This window comes from Oncorhynchus mykiss, chromosome 21 (genome assembly GCF_013265735.2).
Source record: "Oncorhynchus mykiss isolate Arlee chromosome 21, USDA_OmykA_1.1, whole genome shotgun sequence".
In the NCBI taxonomy this organism is placed as follows: domain Eukaryota; kingdom Metazoa; phylum Chordata; class Actinopteri; order Salmoniformes; family Salmonidae; genus Oncorhynchus; species Oncorhynchus mykiss.
Window position 1 is genome coordinate 17,300,616 of NC_048585.1, and position 25,845 is coordinate 17,326,460.

The 25,845-nt window shown below is 45.0% G+C and overlaps 2 protein-coding genes across 2 annotated transcripts in view; one reads left to right on the plus strand and one right to left on the minus strand.

Moving 5' to 3' along the window:
* Positions 1–19,376, plus strand: part of LOC110501011 (hepatocyte growth factor) — a 47,987-nt gene extending 28,611 nt beyond the window's left edge. Inside the window, exons 11-18 of the mRNA XM_036957134.1 lie at positions 36–157; positions 4,291–4,326; positions 4,722–4,836; positions 12,415–12,489; positions 15,018–15,155; positions 15,332–15,438; positions 16,402–16,544; positions 16,704–19,376. Coding sequence (XP_036813029.1) covers positions 36–157; positions 4,291–4,326; positions 4,722–4,836; positions 12,415–12,489; positions 15,018–15,155; positions 15,332–15,438; positions 16,402–16,544; positions 16,704–16,931 — 964 coding nt within the window. The 3' untranslated portion in view covers positions 16,932–19,376. The remainder of the gene's footprint in view (positions 1–35; positions 158–4,290; positions 4,327–4,721; positions 4,837–12,414; positions 12,490–15,017; positions 15,156–15,331; positions 15,439–16,401; positions 16,545–16,703) is intronic.
* Positions 19,377–22,031: 2,655 nt separating this feature from the next.
* Positions 22,032–25,246, minus strand: LOC110518924 (homeobox protein OTX1-like). The gene is made up of 6 exons (XM_036958474.1): positions 25,122–25,246; positions 24,794–24,876; positions 24,622–24,694; positions 23,282–23,361; positions 22,982–23,078; positions 22,032–22,688 (listed from the first exon to the last, which is right to left on the minus strand). Exons 1-6 carry the CDS (start codon positions 25,216–25,218, stop codon positions 22,348–22,350), a joined length of 771 nt encoding a protein of 256 aa, XP_036814369.1. The 5' UTR covers positions 25,219–25,246; the 3' UTR covers positions 22,032–22,347.
* Between the last annotated feature and the right edge of the window lie 599 nt (positions 25,247–25,845).

The window sequence follows — 25,845 nt, forward strand, 5'->3', positions numbered from 1 at the left end:
TCTGCATGTGTCCTCACATATGTTGTGTTTTCCAGTGGAGAATCCAGTGTGGGTCTGGAGAGGAACCTGTGTAGGAATCCAGACCAGGATAAGCACGGTCCCTGGTGTCACACTACAGACCCCTCTATCCCATGGGACTACTGCAAGCTCAAACGCTGTAAGAATACAAAACACTGTCTTCATCCAATCTGTCTCATCCCCTATACACTCCTACATCTAACCTACATCGACCTTACCCTTCATCCAACCTACATCGACCCTACATCTACCCTCAAACGCTGTAAGAATACAAAACACAGTCTTCATCCAATCTCTGTTTCATCCCCTATACACTCCTACATCGACCCTTCATCTATCCTACATCGACCATACATGTCAAGTAATCAATAATGGAGATGGTTACGTCAGCCATGCTCGTGTGGTGAGTAACATCGTCTTGTGTTTGCTCCCTGAGCTAGTGCCTAGGCTTTAGCTCAGACAGTTAATAGTATTGTCGTGCACAGGAGACCTGAGCTCCGACCAGTAGGTCTCATCAGCGGCCCAATCATCAGATGATGCTTCGTCTTCCGTTACTGAATGTCAGTTAAGAAAAGTCCAGTGAAAAGTCTAGCTACACTCATAACTCTGTGTTGTTCACTCAATCTTATGGGACATCAACACAGCAATGATCTTAGTTCCATGAGTGTTACGTACGCCTCTAGGAAGAGGGAACGCAACACCCTGCTACAACTCAACTCCCTGTGGAGTGAAAGAGGTATGGGACTGTAGGTGCAAGTAAGGATGACAAAGGCAGAGATCGGTACCATTTACAGGGAATTTATTCCATCACACTGATATTTTTTGGGAAAAGGGGCTGGACGGAGCCAAAGCAAAGAAAGTAAATGTCAAAGCCCCCTCTCCTACCTTACCTGCCTACCCACTACTTACCTAACTTACCCTCTCCTACCTTACCTGCCTACCCACAACTTACCTAACTTACCCTCTCCTACCTTACCTGCCTACCCACTACTTACCTAACTTACCCTCTCCTACCTTACCTGCCTACCCACTACCTACCTACCTACCCTCTCCTACCTTACCTGCCTACCCACTACCTACCTACCCTCTCCTACCTTACCTGCCTACCCACTACTTACCTAACTTACCCTCTCCTACCTTACCTGCCTACCCACTACCTACCTAACCTACCCTCTCCTACCTTACCTGCCTACCCACTACTTACCTAACTTACCCTCTCCTACCTTACCTGCCTACCCACTACCTACCTAACTTACCCTCTCCTACCTTACCTGCCTACCCACTACCTACCTAACCTACCCTCTCCTACCTTACCTGCCTACCCACTACTTACCTAACTTACCCTCTCCTACCTTACCTGCCTACCCACTACTTACCTAACTTACCCTCTCCTACCTTACCTGCCTACCCACTACTTACCTAACTTACCCTCTCCTACCTTACCTGCCTACCCACTACCTACCTAACCTACCCTCTCCTACCTTACCTGCCTACCCACTACTTACCTAACTTACCCTCTCCTACCTTACCTGCCTACCCACTACTTACCTAACTTACCCTCTCCTACCTTACCTGCCTACCCACTACTTACCTAACTTACCCTCTCCTACCTTACCTGCCTACCCACTACCTACCTAACTTACCCTCTCCTACCTTACCTGCCTACCCACTACTTACCTAACCTACCCTCTCCTACCTTACCTGCCTACCCACTACCTACCTAACTTACCCTCTCCTACCTTACCTGCCTACCCACTACTTACCTAACTTACCCTCTCCTACCTTACCTGCCTACCCACTACTTACCTAACTTACCCTCTCCTACCTTACCTGCCTACCCACTACCTACCTAACCTACCCTCTCCTACCTTACCTGCCTACCCACTACTTACCTAACTTACCCTCTCCTACCTTACCTGCCTACCCACTACTTACCTAACTTACCCTCTCCTACCTTACCTGCCTACCCACAACTTACCTAACATACCCTCTCCTACCTTACCTGCCTAACCACTACTTACCTAACTTACCCTCTCCTACCTTACCTGCCTACCCACTACTTACCTAACCTACCCTCTCCTACCTTACCTGCCTACCCACTACTTACCTAACTTACCCTCTCCTACCTTACCTGCCTACCCACTACCTACCTAACCTACCCTCTCCTACCTTACCTGCCTACCCACTACTTACCTAACTTACCCTCTCCTACCTTACCTGCCTACCCACTACTTACCTAACCTACCCTCTCCTACCTTACCTGCCTACCCACTACTTACCTAACTTACCCTCTCCTACCTTACCTGCCTACCCACTACTTACCTAACTTACCCTCTCCTACCTTACCTGCCTACCCACTACCTACCTAACCTACCCTCTCCTACCTTACCTGCCTACCCACTACTTACCTAACTTACCCTCTCCTACCTTACCTGCCTACCCACTACCTACCTAACCTACCCTCTCCTACCTTACCTGCCTACCCACTACTTACCTAACCTACCCTCTCCTACCTTACCTGCCTACCCACTACTTACCTAACTTACCCTCTCCTACCTTACCTGCCTACCCACTACCTACCTAACCTACCCTCTCCTACCTTACCTGCCTACCCACTACTTACCTAACCTAACCTACCCTCTCCTACCTTACCTGCCTACCCACAACTTACCTAACATACCCTCTCCTACCTTACCTGCCTAACCTGCCTAACCACTACTTACCTAACTTACCCTCTCCTACCTTACCTGCCTACCCACTACTTACCTAACCTACCCTCTCCTACCTTACCTGCCTACCCACAACTTACCTAACCTACCCTCTCCTACCTTACCTGCCTACCCACAACTTACCTAACTAGCACCACCTGGCACACTAAGCCAAATTACAGGGGGTGGTCCGCCCAGGTCTTACCTAGTGTGCATAGAGAGAGTATATACTACGGGTATATGTATGCCCTCGGGCCTCTTACCTAAGCACTCCCAAGGTGCCTTCCCCTTCCCCCCTGGGAACAAAAACAGAATAACACAAACAATTTCAATAATCAAAACCACTACATCCTATTGGCACACACACATCAGAAGCAGCAGCTACACAATACTTAACAAAAACCTGTCTCTGAGCAACAACTAACACAGAATTTACCCATCAGCTCCCCAGCAACAATCAACACAGGATACAATCAGCACAGGACACAATCAACACAGGACACAATCAACACAGGACACAATCAACACAGGACACAATCAACACAGGACACAATCAACACAGGACACAATCAACACAGGACACAATCAACACAGGACACAATCAACACAGGACACAATCAACACAGGACACAATCAACACAGGATACAATCAACACAGGACACAATCAACACAGGACACAATCAACACAGGATACAATCCTCTCCTTCAGCTCTATTCTCTCAGCAATCATCTCTCTTCTGAGCAAAATAACACGGCCTTATATTGCTTCAGAAGGAGTCTGTATTTGAAGACAGCTGTTTCCTGACGAGGGGGCGGGGTCAGCTCTCCAATCAGCTGCTTGGGGGAATTTCAGGAAGCCATCCTGTAACACACACATACATACGAATACACAAACCACAACACAGAAACTGGGGAACATAACAATGAGTAATACAGCTGTCGTTTTGTTTGTGACGTTTCCGTTGACGTGATTATTGCACATTTGTAACACTACGATGAATTACGTAGTCTAACGACTGAAATTTGCTGCAAAGCTTCACTTACTCACATCACTTGTTACAGTTATGTTATGGCTTAGTGCAGTGATTTCATTTAGCTAGCTGGCACAGAATGGACACACTCTAACTCCCAACAGATGTCGAATCTCATCCAGACCGCTTTTATTATCTGCAAAGCCATTCACTGATTCAGAGTTTAGTGATTTGTTTTTGTTGTACCCTATATCATCTTGGCGGACTGTAATCAGTTCACATTGATGGGGAGCTTTTTCAAGTGGCCTCGCGGTTATATCTCTGTAATGTAAACATGTCGATCCGTAAAGTTTTTGGGAGCTTGACTGGAGGAAATGTATTTGCTGTGGGTTCAATTCAATATAGCCGCCCAACTGCAATGCAGATAGATGCAGAGATAATTTGAGCTAGGACTAAATGGTTGGAATAGTTTTGAAGAGGGGAGTTGAGGTTGCGTGCTTTGTATGTTAATGTTGAGTGAGTTCATGTGAAATAGGTCATGTCCTGTCTTTGTGAGGTCCGTGTGTTGAATTGTTGAATTGTTTTGTTTCAGGTGATAAGTCTCCGAACATCTCTGCCCACCCAAGAAGTGAGTGTCATATTAATGTAGCATTCTCTTGCTTACTATTCTCTCTCTCTCTCTCTCTCTCTCTCTCTCTCTCTCTCTCTCTCTCTCTCTCTCTCTCTCTCTCTCTCTCTCTCTCTCTCTCTCTCTCTCTCTCTCTCTCTCTCTCTCTCTCTCTCTCTCTCTCTCTCTCTCTCTCTCTCTCTCTCTCTCTCTCTCTCTCTCTATTCCTAACTTTCTCTTATAGCTGTACAGTTTATTTATTACCAGGGTTCATGCTTGGCTGGATAACTGATCACTCCCGCTGCCGTTCAATGTAGTTGACCCTGGACCAAGTATACTCTCTTCTTCAGTAATAATAGAAAGTTAAAATATTTCCCCAGAGTCTAACCCAGAATTGTCTTCTCTCTTACCCCAAGGCATCTCTCTCGTGTCTAAGACATCCTGCTTCATCCACAAGACCACCCGGATTGTTGGAGGGGCCCAGGTCCACAAGGCTAAGGATGGTAGCTGGGTTGTCAGCATCCAGAAAGGGTAAGAGCCCTCCTCTACACAGGAACACCATCGCTGAATGCACAGGAACACCCCTACTAAGTTCACAGGAACTCCCCTACTGAATGCACAGGAACGCCACTATTGAATGCACAGGAACGCCACTATTGAATGCACAGGAACATCACTACTGAATGCACAGGAACATCACTACTGAATGCACAGGAACACCACTATTGAATGCACAGGAACGCCACTATTGAATGCACAGGAACTTCACTATTGAATGCACAGGAACATCACTACTGAATGCACAGGAACAACGCTACTGAATGCACAGGAACATCACTACTGAATGCACAGGAACAACGCTACTGAATGCACAGGAACGCCACTACTGAATGCACAGGAACGCCACTATTGAATGCACAGGAACGCCACTATTGAATGCACAGGAACATCACTACTGAATGCACAGGAACTCCCCTACTGAATGCACAGGAACACCACTATTGAATGCACAGGAACGCCACTATTGAATGCACAGGAACATCACTACTGAATGCACAGGAACATCACTACTGAATGCACAGGAACAACGCTACTGAATGCACAGGAACAACGCTACTGAATGCACAGGAACAACGCTACTGAATGCACAAGAACATCCCTACTGAATGCACAGGAACACCCCTACTGATTGCACAGGAACACCCCTACTGAATGCACAGGAACACCACTACGGAATGCACAGAAACACCACTACGGAATGCGTGACTAATCTGGGTTTGAACCCATGTCTCTTGCGCAGGACAGTGTTAGCCAATAGAGCTAAAAGGCATTAGCTATGGGAGCTAACGTGTCTTAGGTCAGCCAGCTGAGCTGGAGTCTAGGCATTGAGGTCTCAGGCCAAGTGACTCATCACATAAGCATGGTACACCTAGTTTGAGTCTTCTGTCGGTTTGCAAGGCAAACAAGTGCTCCTGCTTTATCATTTTACGCTAAACACTTTTCAGCAAAGTGCCATTTTGTTATTGCTCTGAAGATGAAGTCCTTAAAGTGTATTCGTTTTGGCAGCTCTATGTTTGTGCTAGAACACAGCTGTACATTCTTACAAAAAAGGGTTCCAAAAAGGTTCTTCAGCTGTCCCCGTAGGAGCACCCTTTTTGGTCCCAGGTACAACCCCTTTGGGTTCCATGTAGAACCCTCTGTGGAAAGGGTTCTACATGGAACCCATAAGGATTCTACCCTGAACCAAAAGTGTTCTACCTGGAACCAAAAATGGTTCTGCTTCTGAAGAACCCTTTTTAGGTTTTAGATGGCACCTTTCTTTTCTAAGAGTTTAGTGAACTTTGTCGTATGAAAGACTTAACATGCCCATGTGTTTTATGTGCTGTATCTGCATCCTTCTGTTCAAAGACAAATAGAGGGAAGACATGAATATAAAAACATTGATGGAAGTTGAAGACTCATGTAACATAGGCATGTTAAACTTGGACACTTGAAAAAAAATGAAATAATAACAAAAAACAAACCACAGAGACAAAATGATTGGCTGCTGAGCATATGCATTATTCCATGTTCAAACTACCCATGTTACTGGATACTTCAACATCAATCAATATAGTTCTGGTACTGTTTTTATCCGCTTTTTGCTCTGGAACCCTTTTCCATCTCTCATTACTTAGAGTCAAACTCTGTCAGTGGTGACCAAACTTTTTTGAGCCGAGATCACTTTCTGAGTCAAAATGCAGGCTGAGATCTACCCCTCAGATTCAGTTTTAAATATGACTTTAAAAAACAAAACCCTATTCAACATGAACCTATTAAAAACAGTCCAAGGAATGCCTTGGAGATCGACCAGTCCAGGGGCGAATTGGCCATCTGGCAATTCTGGCAAATGCCACATGGGCTGGACCAGTTTTTGGTCGAAATGGACACATATTATCAAAAATAAAAACAGAAAAAGTGACATGGCCATCGGCCCATGGGCCTGTTAACAGATTTTTGTGCAATTAATTTTTTATACAGTGGCCCCTTTACCAAGATGGGCCAGCCCGGTTTTCTGATTGGCTGTGCTACGGTCACAAAAACTCATATTCAAAGTCAAACGCGGCATCAACAAAGAGACCTGCTCCTCCCCGGGTGAACATGTTGGTTTTTGCCCTAGCACTACCAACTCATCATAAAGCTGTGATTATTTCAACCAGCTGTGCAAAAACCAAAATGTGTCTCAGGACTGAGTTTGGGAAACCATGAGGTAGACAGCCAAGATCATGGATCATAAAAAACAAAAAGGGTGCTTATGAACGTAGAAAGAACATATTCTACATTGTCACCTCGCTCAAAATGTCCTATTTTGGGGGGCGTCTAAAACCATGATTTGGTCAAACAGTAAAGTGCTTTACATTATCCTCATGAATCCTGTAGTGAAAGTGTCTGCCATGTGCCTGTTTTGCTGTGATGAGCGAGCCATCAGAGGAACAGTTATAGTGGTGAGTTGTATCTCCAGACAGAGGAACAGTTATAGTGGTGAGTTGTATCTCCAGACAGAGGAACAGTTATAGTGGTGAGTTGTATCTCCAGACAGAGGGACTGTTATAGTGGTGAGTTGTATCTCCAGACAGAGGGACAGTTATAGTGGTGAGTTGTATCTCCAGACAGAGGAACAGTTATAGTGGTGAGTTGTATCTCCAGACAGAGGAACAGTTATAGTGGTGAGTTGTATCTCCAGACAGAGGAACAGTTATAGTGGTGAGTTGTATCTCCAGACAGAGGAACAGTTATAGTGGTGAGTTGTATCTCCAGACAGAGGAACAGTTATAGTGGTGAGTTGTATCTCCAGACAGAGGGACAGTTATAGTGGTGAGTTGTATCTCCAGACAGAGGAACAGTTATAGTGGTGAGTTGTATCTCCAGACAGAGGGACAGTTATAGTGGTGAGTTGTATCTCCAGACAGAGGGACAGTTATAGTGGTGAGTTGTATCTCCAGACAGAGGGACAGTTATAGTGGTGAGTTGTATCTCCAGACAGAGGAACAGTTATAGTGGTGAGTTTTATCTCCAGACAGAGGAACAGTTATAGTGGTGAGTTGTATCTCCAGACAGAGGGGCAGTTATAGTGGTGAGTTGTATCTCCAGACAGAGGAACAGTTATAGTGGTGAGTTGTATCTCCAGACAGAGGAACAGTTATAGTGGTGAGTTGTATCTCCAGAGGAACAGTTATAGTGGTTTGTTTTATCTCCAGACAGAGGAACAGTTATAGTGGTGAGTTGTATCTCCAGACAGAGGGACAGTTATAGTGGTGAGTTGTATCTCCAGACAGAGGGACAGTTATAGTGGTGAGTTGTATCTCCAGACAGAGGGACAGTTATAGTGGTTTGTTTTATCTCCAGTGCTATTTTTTACATACAGTTGAAGTCGGAGGTTTACGTACACTTAGGTTGGAGTCATTAAAACTTGTTTTTCAAGATCTACCCCTCAGATTCAGTTTTAAATATGACTTTAAAAAACAAAACCCTATTCAACATGAACCTATTAAAAACAGTCCAAGGAATGCCTTGGAGATCGACCGGTCCAGGGGCGAATTGGCCATCTGGCAATTCTGGCAAATGCCACATGGGCTGGACCAGTTTTTGGTCGAAATGGACACATATTATCAAAAATAAAAACAGAAAAAGTGACATGGCCATCGGCCCATGGGCCTGTTAACAGATTTTTGTGCAATTAATTTTTTATACAGTGGCCCCTTTACCAAGATGGGCCAGCCCGGTTTTCTGATTGGCTGTGCTACGGTCACAAAAACTCATATTCAAAGTCAAACGCGGCATCAACAAAGAGACCTGCTCCTCCCCGGGTGAACATGTTGGTTTTTGCCCTAGCACTACCAACTCATCATAAAGCTGTGATTATTTCAACCAGCTGTGCAAAAACCAAAATGTGTCTCAGGACTGAGTTTGGGAAACCATGAGGTAGACAGCCAAGATCATGGATCATAAAAAACAAAAAGGGTGCTTATGAACGTAGAAAGAACATATTCTACATTGTCACCTCGCTCAAAATGTCCTATTTTGGGGGGCGTCTAAAACCATGATTTGGTCAAACAGTAAAGTGCTTTACATTATCCTCATGAATCCTGTAGTGAAAGTGTCTGCCATGTGCCTGTTTTGCTGTGATGAGCGAGCCATCAGAGGAACAGTTATAGTGGTGAGTTGTATCTCCAGACAGAGGAACAGTTATAGTGGTGAGTTGTATCTCCAGACAGAGGAACAGTTATAGTGGTGAGTTGTATCTCCAGACAGAGGGACAGTTATAGTGGTGAGTTGTATCTCCAGACAGAGGGACAGTTATAGTGGTGAGTTGTATCTCCAGACAGAGGAACAGTTATAGTGGTGAGTTGTATCTCCAGACAGAGGAACAGTTATAGTGGTGAGTTGTATCTCCAGACAGAGGAACAGTTATAGTGGTGAGTTGTATCTCCAGACAGAGGAACAGTTATAGTGGTGAGTTGTATCTCCAGACAGAGGAACAGTTATAGTGGTGAGTTGTATCTCCAGACAGAGGGACAGTTATAGTGGTGAGTTGTATCTCCAGACAGAGGAACAGTTATAGTGGTGAGTTGTATCTCCAGACAGAGGGACAGTTATAGTGGTGAGTTGTATCTCCAGACAGAGGGACAGTTATAGTGGTGAGTTGTATCTCCAGACAGAGGGACAGTTATAGTGGTGAGTTGTATCTCCAGACAGAGGAACAGTTATAGTGGTGAGTTTTATCTCCAGACAGAGGAACAGTTATAGTGGTGAGTTGTATCTCCAGACAGAGGGGCAGTTATAGTGGTGAGTTGTATCTCCAGACAGAGGAACAGTTATAGTGGTGAGTTGTATCTCCAGACAGAGGAACAGTTATAGTGGTGAGTTGTATCTCCAGAGGAAGATACAAGAGGAAGATAGTGGTTTGTTTTATCTCCAGTGCTATTTTTTACATACAGTTGAAGTCGGAGGTTTACGTACACTTAGGTTGGAGTCATTAAAACTTGTTTTTCAACCACTCTACAAATTTCTTGTTAACAAACTATAGTTTTGTCAAGTCGGTTAGGACATCTACTTTGTGCATGACACAAGTCATTTTTCCAACAATTGTTTGCGAACAGATTATTTCACTCATAATTCACTGTATCACAATTCCAGTGGGTCAGAAGTTTACATACACTAAGTTGATTGTGCCTTTAAACAGGTTGGAAAATTCCAGAAAATTATGTCATGGCATTAGAAGCTTCTGATAGGCTAATTAACATAATTTCAGTCAATTGGAGGTGTACCTGTGGATGTATTTTAAGGCCTACCTTCAAACTCAGTGCCTCTTTGCTTGACATCATCAAAAATCAAAAGAAATCAGCCAAGACCTCCACAAGTCTGGTTCATCCTTGGGGGCAATTTCCAAACGCCTGAATGTACCACGTTCATCTGTACAAACAATGGTACGCAAGTATAAACACCATGGGACCACTCAGCCGTCATACCACAGGAAGGAGACGCGTTCTGTCTCCTAGAGATGAACGTACTTTGGTGCGAAAAGTACAGATCAATCTTAGAACAACAGCAAAGGACCTTGTGAAGATGCTGGAGGAAACAGGTACAAAAGTATCAATATCCACAGTAAAAATGAGTCAGGGTGTAGGGTGTGTTGGGTCAGGGTGTAGGGTGTGTTGGGTCAGGGTGTAGGGTGTGTTGGGTCAGGGTGTAGGGGGTATGGTGTGTTGGGTCAGGGTGTAGGGGGTATGGTGTGTTGGGTCAGGGTGTAGGGGGTAGGGTCAGGGTGTAGGGGGTTGGGTCAGGGTGTAGGGTGTAGGGGGTTGGGTCAGGGTGTGGGGGGTTGGGTCAGGGTGTAGGGGGTAGGGTGTGTTGGGTCAGGGTGTAGGGGGTAGGGTGTGTTTGGTCAGGGTGTAGGGGGTAGGGTGTGTTGGGTCAGGGTGTAGGGGGTAGGGTGTGTTGGGTCAGGGTGTAGGGGGTAGGGTGTGTTGGGTCAGGGTGTAGAGGGTAGGGTGTGTTGGGTCAGGGTGTAGGGGGTAGGGTGTGTTGGGTCAGGGTGTAGGGGGTTGGGTCAGGGTGTATAGGGGGTTGGGTCAGGGTGTATAGGGGGTAGGGGTGTTGGGTCAGGGTGTAGGGGGTATGGTGTGTTGGGTCAGGGTGTAGGGGGTAGGGTCAGGGTGTAGGGGGTAGGGTCAGGGTGTAGGGGGTTGGGTCAGGGTGTAGGGGGTAGGGTGTGTTGGGTCAGGGTGTAGGGGGTAGGGTGTGTTTGGTCAGGGTGTAGGGGGTAGGGTGTGTTTGGTCAGGGTGTAGGGGGTAGGGTGTGTAGGGGGTAGGGTGTGTTTGGTCAGGGTGTAGGGGGTAGGGTGTAGGGGGTATGGTGTGTTGGGTCAGGGTGTGTTGGGTCAGGGTGTGTTTGGTCAGGGTGTAGGGGGTAGGGTGTGTTGGGTCAGGGTGTAGGGGGTAGGGTGTGTTGGGTCAGGGTGTTGGGGGTAGGGTGTGTTGGGTCAGGGTGTAGGGTGTGTTGGGTCAGGGTGTAGGGTGTGTTGGGTCAGGGTGTAGGGTGTGTTGGGTCAGGGTGTAGGGGGTAGGGTGTGTTGGGTCAGGGTGTAGGGGGTAGGGTGTGTTGGGTCAGGGTGTAGGGGGTAGGGTGTGTTGGGTCAGGGTGTGAGGGGTAGGGTGTGTTGGGTCAGGGTGTAGGGGGTAGGGTGTGTTGGGTCAGGGTGTTGGGGGTAGGGTGTGTTGGGTCAGGGTGTAGGGGGTAGGGTGTGTTGGGTCAGGGTGTAGGGGGTAGGGTGTGTTGGGTCAGGGTGTAGGGGGTCGGGTGTGTTGGGTCAGGGTGTAGGGGGTAGGGTGTGTTGGGTCAGGGTGTAGGGGGTAGGGTGTGTTGGGTCAAGGTGTAGGGGGTATGGTGTGTTTCTGCATAGCTGGTGGCCCGATGGGGAGGGGCTGAGTCGGTGACATGCGCTGTGATGTGGGCTGGTGTAGATAAAATACCAGAGACTAATTATTGTTCCTGTCCGGCCCTGGACCTGTCGATCACGATCAACCTTTTGGTGATCTCTGCTCTGTGTTTATGCCAACTTTTCTATTGGTGCCATGCAGGATAACGATCCATCTACTCCTCACAAGTTTCGTCCCAAATCTCAGCCTATTTGCACTACTTTTGACCAGAGTCCTATTGGCCCTAATCAAAGGTAGTGCACTAAATAGGGAATGGGGTGCTGTTTGAGACAGATCCATACACATTATGAAAGAATGTCCAGATGTTGAGGAGGACTGCAAGGTTTGACTGTATGACTTGACATGGATGGAAGAGGGCGGCAGACAGCCTAGCAGTTAGAGCGTTGGGCCGGTAACCGAAAGGTCAAGGTGGAAAATCTGTCTGTGTCGTTAAGCAAGGCACCTAACCCTAATTTCTCTTGGGTGCTTTACTCCTTTGACTGACCCTGTAAAACAACCCATTTCACTGCACCTGTGTGACTGTAAAACATATTTATTTTCTGTATTTTTTTATTAAGAGTTGAATACAGTACAAACAGCGTCTATAGAGCATGGGACTAAGCTCATCATGATGTCCTGTTCCCTACCCAGGAACACTCACTGGTGCGGGGGCTCGCTGATCCGAGAGGAATGGGTGCTGACGGATCAACAGTGCTTCTCCTCCTGGTAATCTCTCCATCCATCTTTTTCTCACTTTCTTTTTTCCCTCATTCAAAGCAGAGGTGAGAGACAGTAGGAGGCATAGGGAGAAGAAGAGAGAGAGGAGATAGATTTAATGGAAACAGAGTTAAAACAAAGACCTGGGGAGTCTGTATAATATGTTCTCTCTGCTTCTCTATCAGTTCTTTATTCTTCCTCTTCCTCCAACTCTGTCTCAATCTTTCCCTCTCCCTACTACTCTCTCCATCCCTCTGTCTGTCTATCTCCATCCCTCCCTCTTCCATCTACCACCTCCTCTCTCTCCCTCTTCCCTTCCTCTCTTTTCCCCCAATCCAATTCTAAGTGAAGATGCAGCCTGCCCATATCCTGTTTATGATAAAGCTAGTGACAGACCCTCTACCCCAGCAGAGCTGAGATATGGCCCAGGATGCTCCAGCCTCTACAGATCTGTTTAACGTCTGGGCCCAGACCGTGTCACTGTGTCCAGATCTGCAATAGCAGTTTGAATGAAAAGCTCCTTGATCCATGTAATGTATTAATGGATGTATGGGCTTTAGATTATGTTTTTGCGTTTCACCCATTTTTTCAATAGGTTTTTGTTACTTTTTGCCGTTGTCTCAATCATAGTCCACCAGAAATATGAGGTTGGGCCAGGAGTTTTGTTTTCAAACAGTAGTCAGAATGTTTTTGAGCCCGAGTTATAGGCCATAACAAAGAATTGGCCAGTAATATTAATAATTTAAAAAAACGTGATTTGTATAGTGCTTTTCAAGAACCTAAAGACACTTTACAAAGGAACAGTGTCTGTAGTAAGTAATATTATGGTCAGGAAAACTCCTGTGCCTTATGATGACACACTGTAATAAGAGGGTCATTTAGAAGGAGAGTTTATTCAGTGAACTTACAATCACTTCATAGTCGTTTGAGAGACATTTTGGCAACAAATCAAACCAGGCCTCGTCCACAGATAATGAAAAGGCTTAAGTGCATGAATCCAACTTTAAGATGAGTCTGTCAATCAGATAAGACCTGCACTGTTTCCTCCCCATCTAGACTGTGTTAAGCTCCTAACACATTCTTATCGTTCATGCTTGGTATTCTAGTGAGTGGTTTAGCTGTACTCCTAGTGAGTGGTTTAGCTGTACTCCTAGTGAGTGGTTTAGCTGTACTCCTAGTGAGTGGTTTAGCTGTACTCCTAGTGAGTGGTTTAGCTGTACTCCTAGTGAGTGGTTTAGCTGTACTCCTAGTGAGTGGTTTAGCTGTACTCCTAGTGGGTGGTTTAGTTGTACTCCTAGTGAGTGGTTTAGTTGTACTCCTAGTGGGCGGTTTAGTTGTCTCCTAGTGGGCGGTTTAGTTGTACTCCTAGTGAGTGGTTTAGCTGTACTCCTAGTGAGTGGTTTAGCTGTACTCCTAGTGGGTGGTTTAGTTGTACTCCTAGTGAGTGGTTTAGTTGTACTCCTAGTGGGCGGTTTAGTTGTCTCCTAGTGGGCGGTTTAGTTGTACTCCTAGTGGGCGGTTTAGTTGTACCCCTAGTGGGCGGTTTAGTTGTACCCCTAGTGGGTGGTTTAGCTGTACCCCTAGTGGGTGGTTTAGCTGTACTCCTAGTGAGCGGTTTAGCTGTACTCCTAGTGGGCGGTTTAGCTGTACTCCTAGTGAGCGGTTTAGCTGTACTCCTAGTGAGCGGTTTAGCTGTGCTCCTCGTGAGCGGTTTAGCTGTGCTCCTCGTGAGCGGTTTAGCTGTGCTCCTCGTGAGTGGTTTAGCTGTACTCCTAGTGAGTGGTTTAGCTGTACTCCTAGTGAGTGGTTTAGCTGTACTCCTAGTGAGTGGTTTAGCTGTACTCCTAGTGAGTGGTTTAGCTGTACTCCTAGTGAGTGGTTTAGCTGTACTCCTAGTGAGTGGTTTAGCTGTACTCCTAGTGAGTGGTTTAGCTGTACTCCTAGTGAGTGGTTTAGCTGTACTCCTAGTGAGTGGTTTAGCTGTACTCCTAGTGAGTGGTTTAGCTGTACTCCTAGTGAGTGGTTTAGCTGTACTCCTAGTGGGTGGTTTAGCTGTACCCCTAGTGGGTGGTTTAGCTGTACTCCTAGTGAGTGGTTTAGCTGTACTCCTCATGCCGACATTACAGAACCTTCCTTCCATCAAGACTGTGGCCATTGGCATCAGCATTAGTGCAGTAGCTTGTTGCTGACTATGCAATGTGCTGTATGTGGGTCATTGAACACAGTTAGTTGAGGAGCCAGATTGAGTGAGTTTGTAGAGTGCATGCTGAGGAGTTCTATAGTCTATAGTCTATTGTCAGTTTAGTGATGCTGGTAGCTGTGGTTAGTATGTGGCCAATGATACGTGTTCATACAGAGAATAGAGTAGAATACTGCAGTACTGTATTTTACTATATTGTATGATAGTGTTTAGACAAGCTGTGGCCAATCTTTTCTTCAGCTTATACCTCTTATACTATGTTCAGTTTATACTGACTAGTCAATGTGTGGTCAACCCTATTTGGAATGTGCCTGACAGTAGTCTCTGTGGTCCTCAGTGTTCCAGACCTGAGTGAGTACAGTGTACAGGTGGGCCTCCTTCACCTCAACTCGTCCTTGGACCACCCCAGGCTCCGCATCGCACACGTGGTCTGTGGCCCGGAGGGATCCAACCTGGCCCTGCTCAAACTGGCCAAGTAAGAATAGCATTCATTCATTCAGTGAGACAGTCAGTCAGCCATTTTACTTACCTGGTAAAATACATTTTAAAAATAGAATCAATCCATCCATCCATGAATTCCTTCTCAATCATACATTGTAGGCACAGCAACCATTTATTTATTCATTCATGTGTTTATGTGTCCACGCCTAGGCCTGCCCCTCTCTCTGAGCATGCCTTCACCATCCAGCTCCCAGTAGCAGGCTGTGGGGTCACAGATGGAACCAACTGTCTCATGTACGGCTGGGGAGAGACCAAAGGTACTGCCCTACATGACTGTTCCTGTGTTATGTCTTATCCCTGTGTGGTGTCTTATCCCTGTGTGGTGTCTTATCCCTGTGTGGTGTCTTATCCCTGTGTGGTGTCTTATTATCTATATACACTCAATGGCCAGTTTATTAGGTACACGACCCCATTCACAAAAATGCTTTGCTCCTACAGACAGTGAGTCACGTGGCCGTGGCTTGCTATATAAAGTTACTATTTGACTGAACGTTAGAATGGGCAAAACGAGTGACCAAAGCAACTTTGAGCATGGTATGATTGTTGGTGCCAGGCCTGCCAAGTCCAGTATCTCAGAAACGGCTGGCCTCTTGGGCTTTTAACCCACAACAGTGTCTAGGGTTTACTGAGAATGGTGCAACAAACAAAAAACAAGAAGAAACGTCCCCAGTGAGCACGCGATCACCAACACTGGTGAATAAGGAGTGGAAAAACATAATCTGGTCAGATGAATCCTGGTTCCTGTTGCGTCATGCTGATGGCAGAGTCAGGATTTGGCGTAAGCAGCATGAGTCCATGGCCCCATCCTGCCTGGCGTCAACGGTACAGGCTGGTGGTGGTGGTGTAATGGTGTGGAGACCGTTTTCCTGGCACACTGTTTCCAATTCCCCAAAGAATTGAGGCAGTTCTAGAGGCAAAAGAGTTCTGACCGGGTACTAGATGGGTGTACCTAGTAAACTGGCCACTAAGTGTGTTCTGTATGACCTCTGTTTCATGCTATGGTGTGGTGAAGAGATTGGGGGGTATTGGATCAAGAGATCCATGATATTTGGAAAAGAGGCCTTAGGAAATCATGTGTCGAATGTGTGAGTAAAGTCCCCCACAATGACACCATATAGACAAACATGTTGTCTAAGGTTATAGGTTTGGAACATGGTGAAATGGTGTTTGGACAGTAGACTGACTGTTTCCTGCTTTATTTCCGGCTACTTCCTGTTCAGGGACAGGATATGAGGGGGCACTGAAAGCTGTGAGTCTGCCCATGGTCAGTAACGACTGGTGTTCTGAGCTCCACAACAAAACCCTGCCTGTCACCGACAGCAAAGTGTGTGCCGGGGGAAGGAAAGACCAGGGAGTGTGTGAGGTGAGCGTCATAAACATTACTCTAAATTATCTGAAACATGCATTGACTCGACATTGTGTGACTCAGTTATTACTTCAAGCTATTAGTATATCTACCATAATGCCTTTTGATTGGCTGCATGAGCACCACGCTAACCTGCTATTGGTTTGTCCCTCACAGAGAGACTACGGTGGCCCATTGGTGTGTCAGGAGCGAGAGAGCAAAGTCATCGTGGGCGTGAGCATCCACGGCCGGGGCTGTGCCCTGGCCCGGCGGCCCGCCATCTTCGTCAATGTGGCCTACTACTCGGGGTGGATCCACAAAGTCTTCATACACTACTCCAGGTTGGAGGAAAAACTACTGGAAGAAGCACAGACCAAACCGCTCCATTCAGGACTGTACCACTAGTCTGCAAGAGGAGGGGTGGAGCATTCAGGACTGTACCACTAGCCTGCAAGAGGAGGGGTGGAGCATTCAGGACTGTACCACTAGCCTGCAAGAGGAGGGGTGGAGCATTCAGGACTGACCACAGCACTGTAAGAGGAGGGGTGGAATATTTAGGACTGTACCACAAGCCGGGAGGCTGGAGAATGATCTCTCCAACAGAGAATGCCTAACTAACAAGACGGTTGGGAGATGTAAGAATGAGGAAACTGACTTTATGGGAAGTAGCCATGTTGGGGCTTCGTGGCTGGACGTCGCCTCAGTTTTGGGAGGGGAAAACCACCATGAATGGAAAATATATTTTGGGATGTTCAGAGGCTGGGAATACAATGACATGTTCAGAGAGGCTGAAAAGGATATGAAGGATTCTTATAATATGCAAATTGATTAATGCAGGACCAGGTTGTTACGCCTTGATCACACTGATAGCGTCAATATGCAAAGTAGTACCTAGCATCATTTGGATTGTGTGCAAGAAAAGTTCAACATTCACCTTCTGCTACAATTTCTGTCAAGCTGTCTATGCATACAATGTGATGCATACCTTGATAAATCCAAGGTATGCACCACAAAGAACACACTGCAACTGCCGCTGTACCAAAATGTATTGACGCTGTCTTTGTGATTGAGGCATAAGCTTTAATAACATTTCTAAACAATAGTTTCTAGGACATGGAAAGCTTATTTTTTGGGGTGAAATATATGAATACTCTTAAGCCATAAAGAGGGGTGAATTGATTTGTTCTCTCACTCCGCCCACAAGACAATAGGAATGGTATGGATGACTCAGTATTGTCTCCTGGAAAATACTTGAATTTGATCAGAACCAAAACCAGAGCCATGCGAGGAGAGATCCAGACAGGACTTGGTACGGTCCGTGGCTACTGGGTCACGTTGAGGGCACATGATCTAATGGCTAGAAGTTCAGTCATTCAGAAGTTACCACTTGGTGAATGGTGAGAGTTAGGACCTGTCTAGAAACAACCTTTTGCAAGCTAATAGCCCTACTCCCCAGGTACTGGTGTAGAGCAGTGTATACCAACTCCAGTCCTCCAGTGCCCCCAACAGCACACATTTCTGTTGTGGACCCAGACAAGCACACCTGATTCAATTTTTCAGCTAATCGTCAAGCCCACCTCGAGTTGAATCAAGATTGTCCAGGGTTACAACAAAAATGTGTGCTGTTGGGGATACTTGAGGACTGGAGTTGGTATACACTGCTCTACACCAGTACCTGGGGAGTAGGGCTATTAGCTTGCGGCTATGAGCAAAAGGTTGTTTCTAGACAGGTCCTAACTCTCTCCATTCACCAAGTGGTTGTTTTTGGAAAGCCTGTTCAGTAACTATTACCTAACTAATGCTAATGCTAACAGTTACTTAGCCAAACGTTAGCAGTTAGCCTACATGGCTAACATGTCTCCGGTTTTTGAGGGAACTCTACACTAGCCCCTGGTGGGCTGCGTGTACGTTATGTGGTCAGAGTACACATTTAGAAGTTTCTTATTGAGTGTATTTCTGGCACTCTGTGTTATTTAATAGGTCTTATAGATCTGGGCCTTTCCTTGGCTCACTCACACCAGACGTCAGTGGAGTTGCTTCCTCTCTACACTGTGTTTTCTATTTAAACAGATTAGAACGTAGTGTGCAGTCTATTTATTTATTTGTATACATCTGGCCCTCGTGAGAGGGCGCCAGCGATTGACGTCGACAAAGCGACACGTCTCGCTAATAGAAGATGTGAAGATTATGGCGGCTTTTTATTTGATACATGTTCTGTCAATCATTATTATTGGAGGTACACTGAATGGCCATACGGATTACATGAAAAGTATGGGTTGTGTTCCAAAACATACCACTTTGTCAGTCATTTGTCTTCTAACAATACTGACATGCAGTAAGTGTAATGACATAGGGGAATGTAATAATTTCAGTGCTGAAAACCAGTCATGACATCATTTTTATAATCACAGAAAGCAGATGTGTCTGTATGACTAATGATCGCTTCAAACTGGGCCCCTAAGAAGACTTAGAATTTCACCCAATTTCTATATCCTAAAATATTCAGTGTGTTAGGTTAAACTATCTCACAGTATTTGACCTGTTCAGTGCCTTTTTTAGGTGGACAGGAATCACTAGTGTACAATAGAATTGGCGCAGAGATCTGTGAGTGTATTTTACTGTTATGTAAATAGGATGTAAAGTAGTGTGTGTAAAAAAAACTATTTTCCACTTCCAATGTCTGATTTACATAGTTTTTTTACTATATATGGTCACTCTGTTCATAAACTTGTATACTGTAAACTCTATAACAGCTGCTATTTTTAAAGGGTCGGGTTGGGTCTTAATATTATATACTATATGATTTTGTTATATTCACGTTTTAATATTACATTTACAGTGTAAATTACAGCTTGTTTCACTATTTTTGTCTGTGTGTCTGTGTGTCTGTGTGTCTCCTAAAGTAAACCTTCAGACAAAGATTCTTGCAGCAATACAGTTTTCTGCAACGCAAACCCTCTCAACACAATTCAAGATATTCTGGGTCAAGTTCTTACTCTGGGTATTATTTTCCCACTTTCCATGTCAATCATATCAATAAGACCTCAGTCTATGGGTTTTGGATGGCCACCGTCCACCATGACCCAGTTCCTGACCAGAGGATGAGTGGCAACATTTGGTTAATGCTTACATAATGTTTGGGCAGAGCTAGAGATGTTCAGTTCACGCTTAGACAGCAATTGGGCAACACTAGACACCGTGGCATGCTTCTTCCGTCATGTGGGGTTCTCATTTGATACATGACCCCTCGGTGCTGAGGAGAAAATGGCCGACATGTCAGCGCTGACCTCAGCCTCATCCGTGGTGGCTTGTCACGAACCAACCCCAAGGCTTTGTGCCTCATCGTAACGGGACGTGAAATAGCTTTTTTTCCCGCTTTTGCCGGACTAACAGCCGAACAGTCAATAGGTCACGTCTGGTGCTTCTGGGAAATAAATCAATTTAAAAGATTTGTCTGTTGGGTAAATTCACAGTGGTGTAAAGTACATTAGATTACTACTTAAGTCGTTTTTGGGGGTATCTTAACTTTATTTTTTTGACAACTTTTACTTCACTACATTCTAAAGAAAATTATGTACGTTTTACGCCATACATTTTCAGATTACGGTATGAATGACACCCAAAAGTACTTATTACATTTTGAATGCTTAGCAGGACAGGAAAATGGTCTAGTTCATGTCCTTTTCTAGAGCTCATCCCTGCTGCCTGTGATCTGGAGGACTAAACTCACATGCTTCGTTCGTAACTGATGTTGGAGTGTGCCACTGGCTATCCGTAAATAAATAAAAATACAAGAAAATGGGTTGCTTAATATAAATCATTTATACTTTTACTTCTTATACTTAAGTATATTTGAGCAATTACGTTTACTTTTGATACTTAAGCATATTTAAAACCAAATACTTTTAGACTTTTTACTCAAGTAGAATTTTACTGGGTGTCTTTCACTTTTACTTGAGTCATTTTCTATTAAGGTATTGTTACTTTGACAATTGGGTACTTTTTCCACTACTGGAAAAAAAACTATGGAAGAATCTTAATGGGAAAGCATTCGAAAAAGGAATTTGTGAACCTTGTGCTGGACTATTCCCAAAAGCAAGAGCAACATTGTAAACACAATGGGATCCTCTTGCAATAACCTTAATCAAACAATCAACCGTGATGATTTATGGCATTTAAAAGCTTGTTGCAGTGACCTCAGAAATATGTAAGTAGTGCTATGGAGTTTATGCTCAGACCCTGTGTTGTGTTTATGTGTTGATTCTGCTCAGTCACCATGCTGAAGTATGTCTGCTCCCTTCCAAAGCCTACAAAAGAAGGCCATCTTAAAAACTGAACTTGGATCGCTCTCTGAGCTAATGGTTCTATCTCAGCTCATCTTTCTGCCATTTCTCAGACATCTCCTCGCCTGCTCAACCTCAATACATTTTCAGAGAGGGTGTGGGTAATCGAGGAAAGATTCATTCAAAAAGAGCCACTGGAAAACCTCACAGAACTACAACGGTCTCTTGGCTTCCAGTGTTTTTGGGCAACTCTTTTGGTTCACGTTTCCAGTGGAGGGGATGCAGTACAGCAGAGATGCCCAATCTTCCTCCTGTAGAACTACCCTCCTTCAGACTCTCGCTCCAATGATAATTTTACTCTCCTGACTCTACCAATTACATTTACAGTAGGACCTTGATTAGCAGAATCACTGTTGTAACAACTTAGTCGGAGCAACAGACATTCATACCGTAATCTGGGCCCCAGGGTATACCATAGTCTTGGCCCCCAGGGATACCGTAGTCTGGGCCCCAGTGTACACAATAGACTTGGTACCCAGGGATACCTTAGTCTGGCCCCCAGGGAAACCTTAGACTTGGCCCCCAGGGATACCTTAGTCTTGGCCCCCAGAGATACCTTAGTCTGGGCCCCCAGGGATACCTTTGTCTGGGCCCCCAGGGATACCTTTGTCTGGGTCCCCAGGGATACCTTTGTCTGGGCCCCCAGGGATACCTTTGTCTGGGCCCCCAGGGATACCTTTGTCTGGGCCCCCAGGGATACCTTTGTCTGTGCCCCCAGGGATACCTTAGTCTGGGTCTCAGGGTATGACTCTTTCTTTTGGGGATACTGAGCACTGACAGAAAAGAGATACTGCACTGTCAGCATTCTTCTTTCTCTCAGAGAGATTGTGTGTGTTTGAGATGGATTGCATTGCAGAATCACTGATCTACCAAGCACCTTGCATCCAAAATAACTTTGCATTATGTGATCAAGATTAGGGATTCTGTGTCCACTCAAACTGATCCCCTCAAACAAGCTGATTAACTTGTCTGGCAGCGAGAGAAATAATGTATCCATAGGACTCTGTCTCCCTCTCCTGCCTAAAGATGGTAGTCTCTCAACTCTTCAGAGTTGATGATATGATACAATTCAGTGGGTATATCAACAAAGGACTAATAACAACTATTACAAACTCGCTTTTTATTACTGAAAATACTTTTTCAAAACAGAAAAAGTCATACATTTCACTGAGATATGTTGCAATAGCCTGTAGAAATTTCATTTTAAACACATTAGGTCACGATTGGAATGTCTCTGTACCCACTCTATTGCATACCCTGCCCAGTAGTAATCAGCATAGCCATAGAGGTGTGTGTGTGTGTGTGTGTGTGTGTGTGTGTGTGTGTGTGTGTGTGTGTGTGTGTGTGTGTGTGTGTGTGTGTGTGTGTGTGCGTGTGTGTGTGTGTGTGTGTGTGTGTGTGTGTGTGTGTGTGTGTGTGTGTGTGAGAATGTTTGGCTCTGACATTCACTGATGCGAGAAAAGGGGAGAGACATTCTGTCATATAAGCGATGGACCACCAGTCCTCTCCCTGTGATGAGCCAATAGAATCCTTTCATCTGTTTGGTGATGAGAAAATTGGAAATCTGACCCATCATCCCAATGATAGTTCAGTGAATGTCCCATCCTCTCAGTCTGATGAGCCAATGAGAAGACTGTCCTCACGTCTGTGTAATGATGAGCCAATGGGAAAATGAATCTCTCTGCATGGTGAGCCGATGGAGTCCTCTCGTCCTGGGGATGGACCAATGGGAACGTGGTGCTGCCTGAGTATTGAGATGCTGAGGATGGAAGCGGAATGGAGATGCCTCTATAGCCCAACACTTCTGTTCCTCCTATTCCTGTAGGTGAGGTAGTACATTCATTCACTCTACACATTGTGTTTTATAGGTACATCTCTGAAATGGTTAAAGCAGGGTTGGCCAATTATCCTGGAGCTCTGGTGAATGTGCAGGAGTTTGCTTCGGCCCTCCTATAACACACCTGCTAAGTTCTCTTTGAGAAACTGAGTAGTTGACTTGTGGAGTTGGCTGAGTTAGGGCAGGACTGGAGCATAAACCTGCATGGTAAGTGGCTCTCCAGAAGAAGGGCTTTGCCCCCTTCTTATAGACAAACGTAATAAACGCTTAATCACCTCTCTCTATTGTAGTAGCTGGACCATATCTCTGGGAGATTTCTGAGCATGAAGTGTCAAACTGTACTCCCAAACTCTCCCTCTGACCCCAGTGAGTCTAAACACAGTTGAAATGACACCCCAAACAAGATAAACATAACATTTAGTTAGTCAGCTGGTAACTTGCTACAAGGTTATTAACACTTAACTACACATGGATTGTTTTTTAATTGTAGCGGTATATACTCAATTTTCATAACAAGATGGTGTTAAAACTTCTGAAATGCTGTATGTTTCAGGGGGCGTAGCTTGTTTATGTACCTGTTGAGTCATTGAGTTGGTTGTTGTCATGGAGTTCACTGAAGGGAAATCTTTGTTCTTTTGGTTCATCAGAAATGAAGCTTTTGAAAGAAAAATGAACTGTTATTCTCTCTCTCAAACTGCTACAGACCACCAACTGCTAACAGTCAGTATCTGGATAACGTGTCAAATGTTTGATAATGTATGTGATACCAACAGAGGTACATTTTCTGGGTGATTTGAATATTGACTGGCTTTCATCATGTTGCCCACTCAAGAAAAAGCTTCAAACTGCAACCAGTGCCTGCATCCTGGTTCCGGTTATCAGTTATCCTACCATGGTAGTTACAAACAGCACAGGAATGAAATCAGCAACATGTATTGATCACATGTTTACTAATGCAGCAGAAATGTGCTTTAAAGCTCTATCCAAATCCATTGTATGTAGTCATCACAATATAGTAGCCATATCTAGGAAAACCAACGTTTTGAAGGCTGGGTCTAATATACTTTATGAGAGGTCATACAAGAGGTGTTGTAGTGATTCCTCTGTTGTTGATGTGAAGAATATTTGTTCGTCTGTGGTGTGTCATTATTTTACCTTTATTTAACTAGGCAAGTCAGCCATTATTTTCAATGACAGCCTAGGAACAGTGGGTTAACTGCCTTGTTCAGGGGCAGAACAACAGATGTTTACCTTGTCAGCTCAGGGATTCAATCTTACAACCTTTCGGTTACTAGTCCAACGCTCTAACCACTAGTCTACCTGCTACCCCAGTGTAATGCCAGTGTATTGAGGAGCAACCAGACGCTGCACTTGACACATTTATGAAATAGATTTTTCCAGTTACTAATAAGCATGGACCCATTAAGAAAGTGACTGTAAAAACGGTTAAGTCCCTGTGGATTGATGAATTGAAACATTTTATGGTTTAGAGGGATGAGGCAAAAGGAATGGCAAATACGTCTGGCTGCACAACCAATTGGCAAACGTGGAACTCGATTCCACATCAGGTAACAGATGCAAGCAGAATAATCTGTTTGTTTTTTTAACAGATAAAAATACACCTTAAGGAACAGCGGGGACTGTGAAGAGACACACACACACACACACACACACATGATAAGACACACACTCTACACACCCACACACATGGATTGTGTACTGTAGAGATGTGATTGTAGAGTAGTATCTGAGGGATCACACTTAATGTGTTGTGAAAAGTGCTATTAAATATAATGTAATGTAATATTTTAAATAGTTTTTAACTGCCTTAATGTTGCTGGACCCCAAGAAGAGTAGCTGGTGCCTTAGCTGCAGCAAATGGGGATCCATAATAAACAAAAATACACACACTCACTATGTGCTCCGTGGACACCGCTCTTATACTTGGCTTCCCTCCTCCATTTTGCTCTTCTGTTTGAGAACCACACCTTCAAAGGGGAATGGCAATTATAACAGATGTAGCTCAGTATTACAGGTACATTTACAGGAAATGACATAGGTTGTATGCATAGTTTGTGTCATGTAACCTTGATGGTGTCCTCTGGAAGTTGGATCTCAGATGCCAGTTTTTCCCTGGTGAACATGTCTGCATAGTGGCTCTGTGTGAATTCTGCTCCGATTGGGAGGAAGAAATAGAATGAGAGATCACTCAAAGCTTGAAAGGATAACAACTTGTCCAACTGTTCTAAAACAAGCCTTGTTGAAATAGGAATAAGTCCAATCAAACTAAGTCGTTTAAGCCTAATCATTAATGTATCCACTCCACATAAACACACAGCCTAAATGTACATAAACAGTTGTTGAAGTAAAAGTAGGACATTGTTCTGCCTAAAGTACAGTACTGTACAGGCCTACCTTGCTCTAACACTCTGCACTGCCCCAGGGTGAAGGTGGTGCGGTTGCGATGCTGGGGCCGGGGAGGCTGGAGCTCGTTCACCTCAACTGTCTCCATCTCCTCCCTCTCCTTCACTACTGACTGCGTTGGGGTCCCCATTAGAAGACCTGGAATGCATACAAGTAGACTATATGGCTATGTTTTTCAAATTGCGCACAGTGAATGTGGCATACATGTGTGTATTTCTCCCAGATCCAGATGTACGATGTGTAGCCTACCTGGGTATCTGGGGTGGTGCGCAGAAATCTCCACACTCAGCATCGCAGAGTCGAGTTGAATTTTCCTGAGAATTCGGTTTACAGAGGATACCTTTTAACAAGGAGAAAATAATGCTTAAATTAATCGAAAAATATAGTTATTTCCCTCACAGTTGTTCACACTTTGTATCATTTTGGTGTAGCTTGTGATCTCACTTACACTGGGAACTTTGGCCGATTTACAGATTCTTTCGGCCGCGAGCTTTTTTCTGATTTCCCAGGCGAATGTTGTTGGGTTTTTCGTCTTGCATTCGATTATTTTCGAGATGACTTTGGGGGTGAGGAGTCGAGGTCTACTACCTCCGGTCGCCTTCGGGTCCAGGAGGCCGGTTTTGTGGTACCTGCTCAAAATCTTGCTGACGCAGCCATTTGACACCTGCCAGCGCGGAGTGCACATTTGGGTTTTCATGAATTGACGCACGATTTA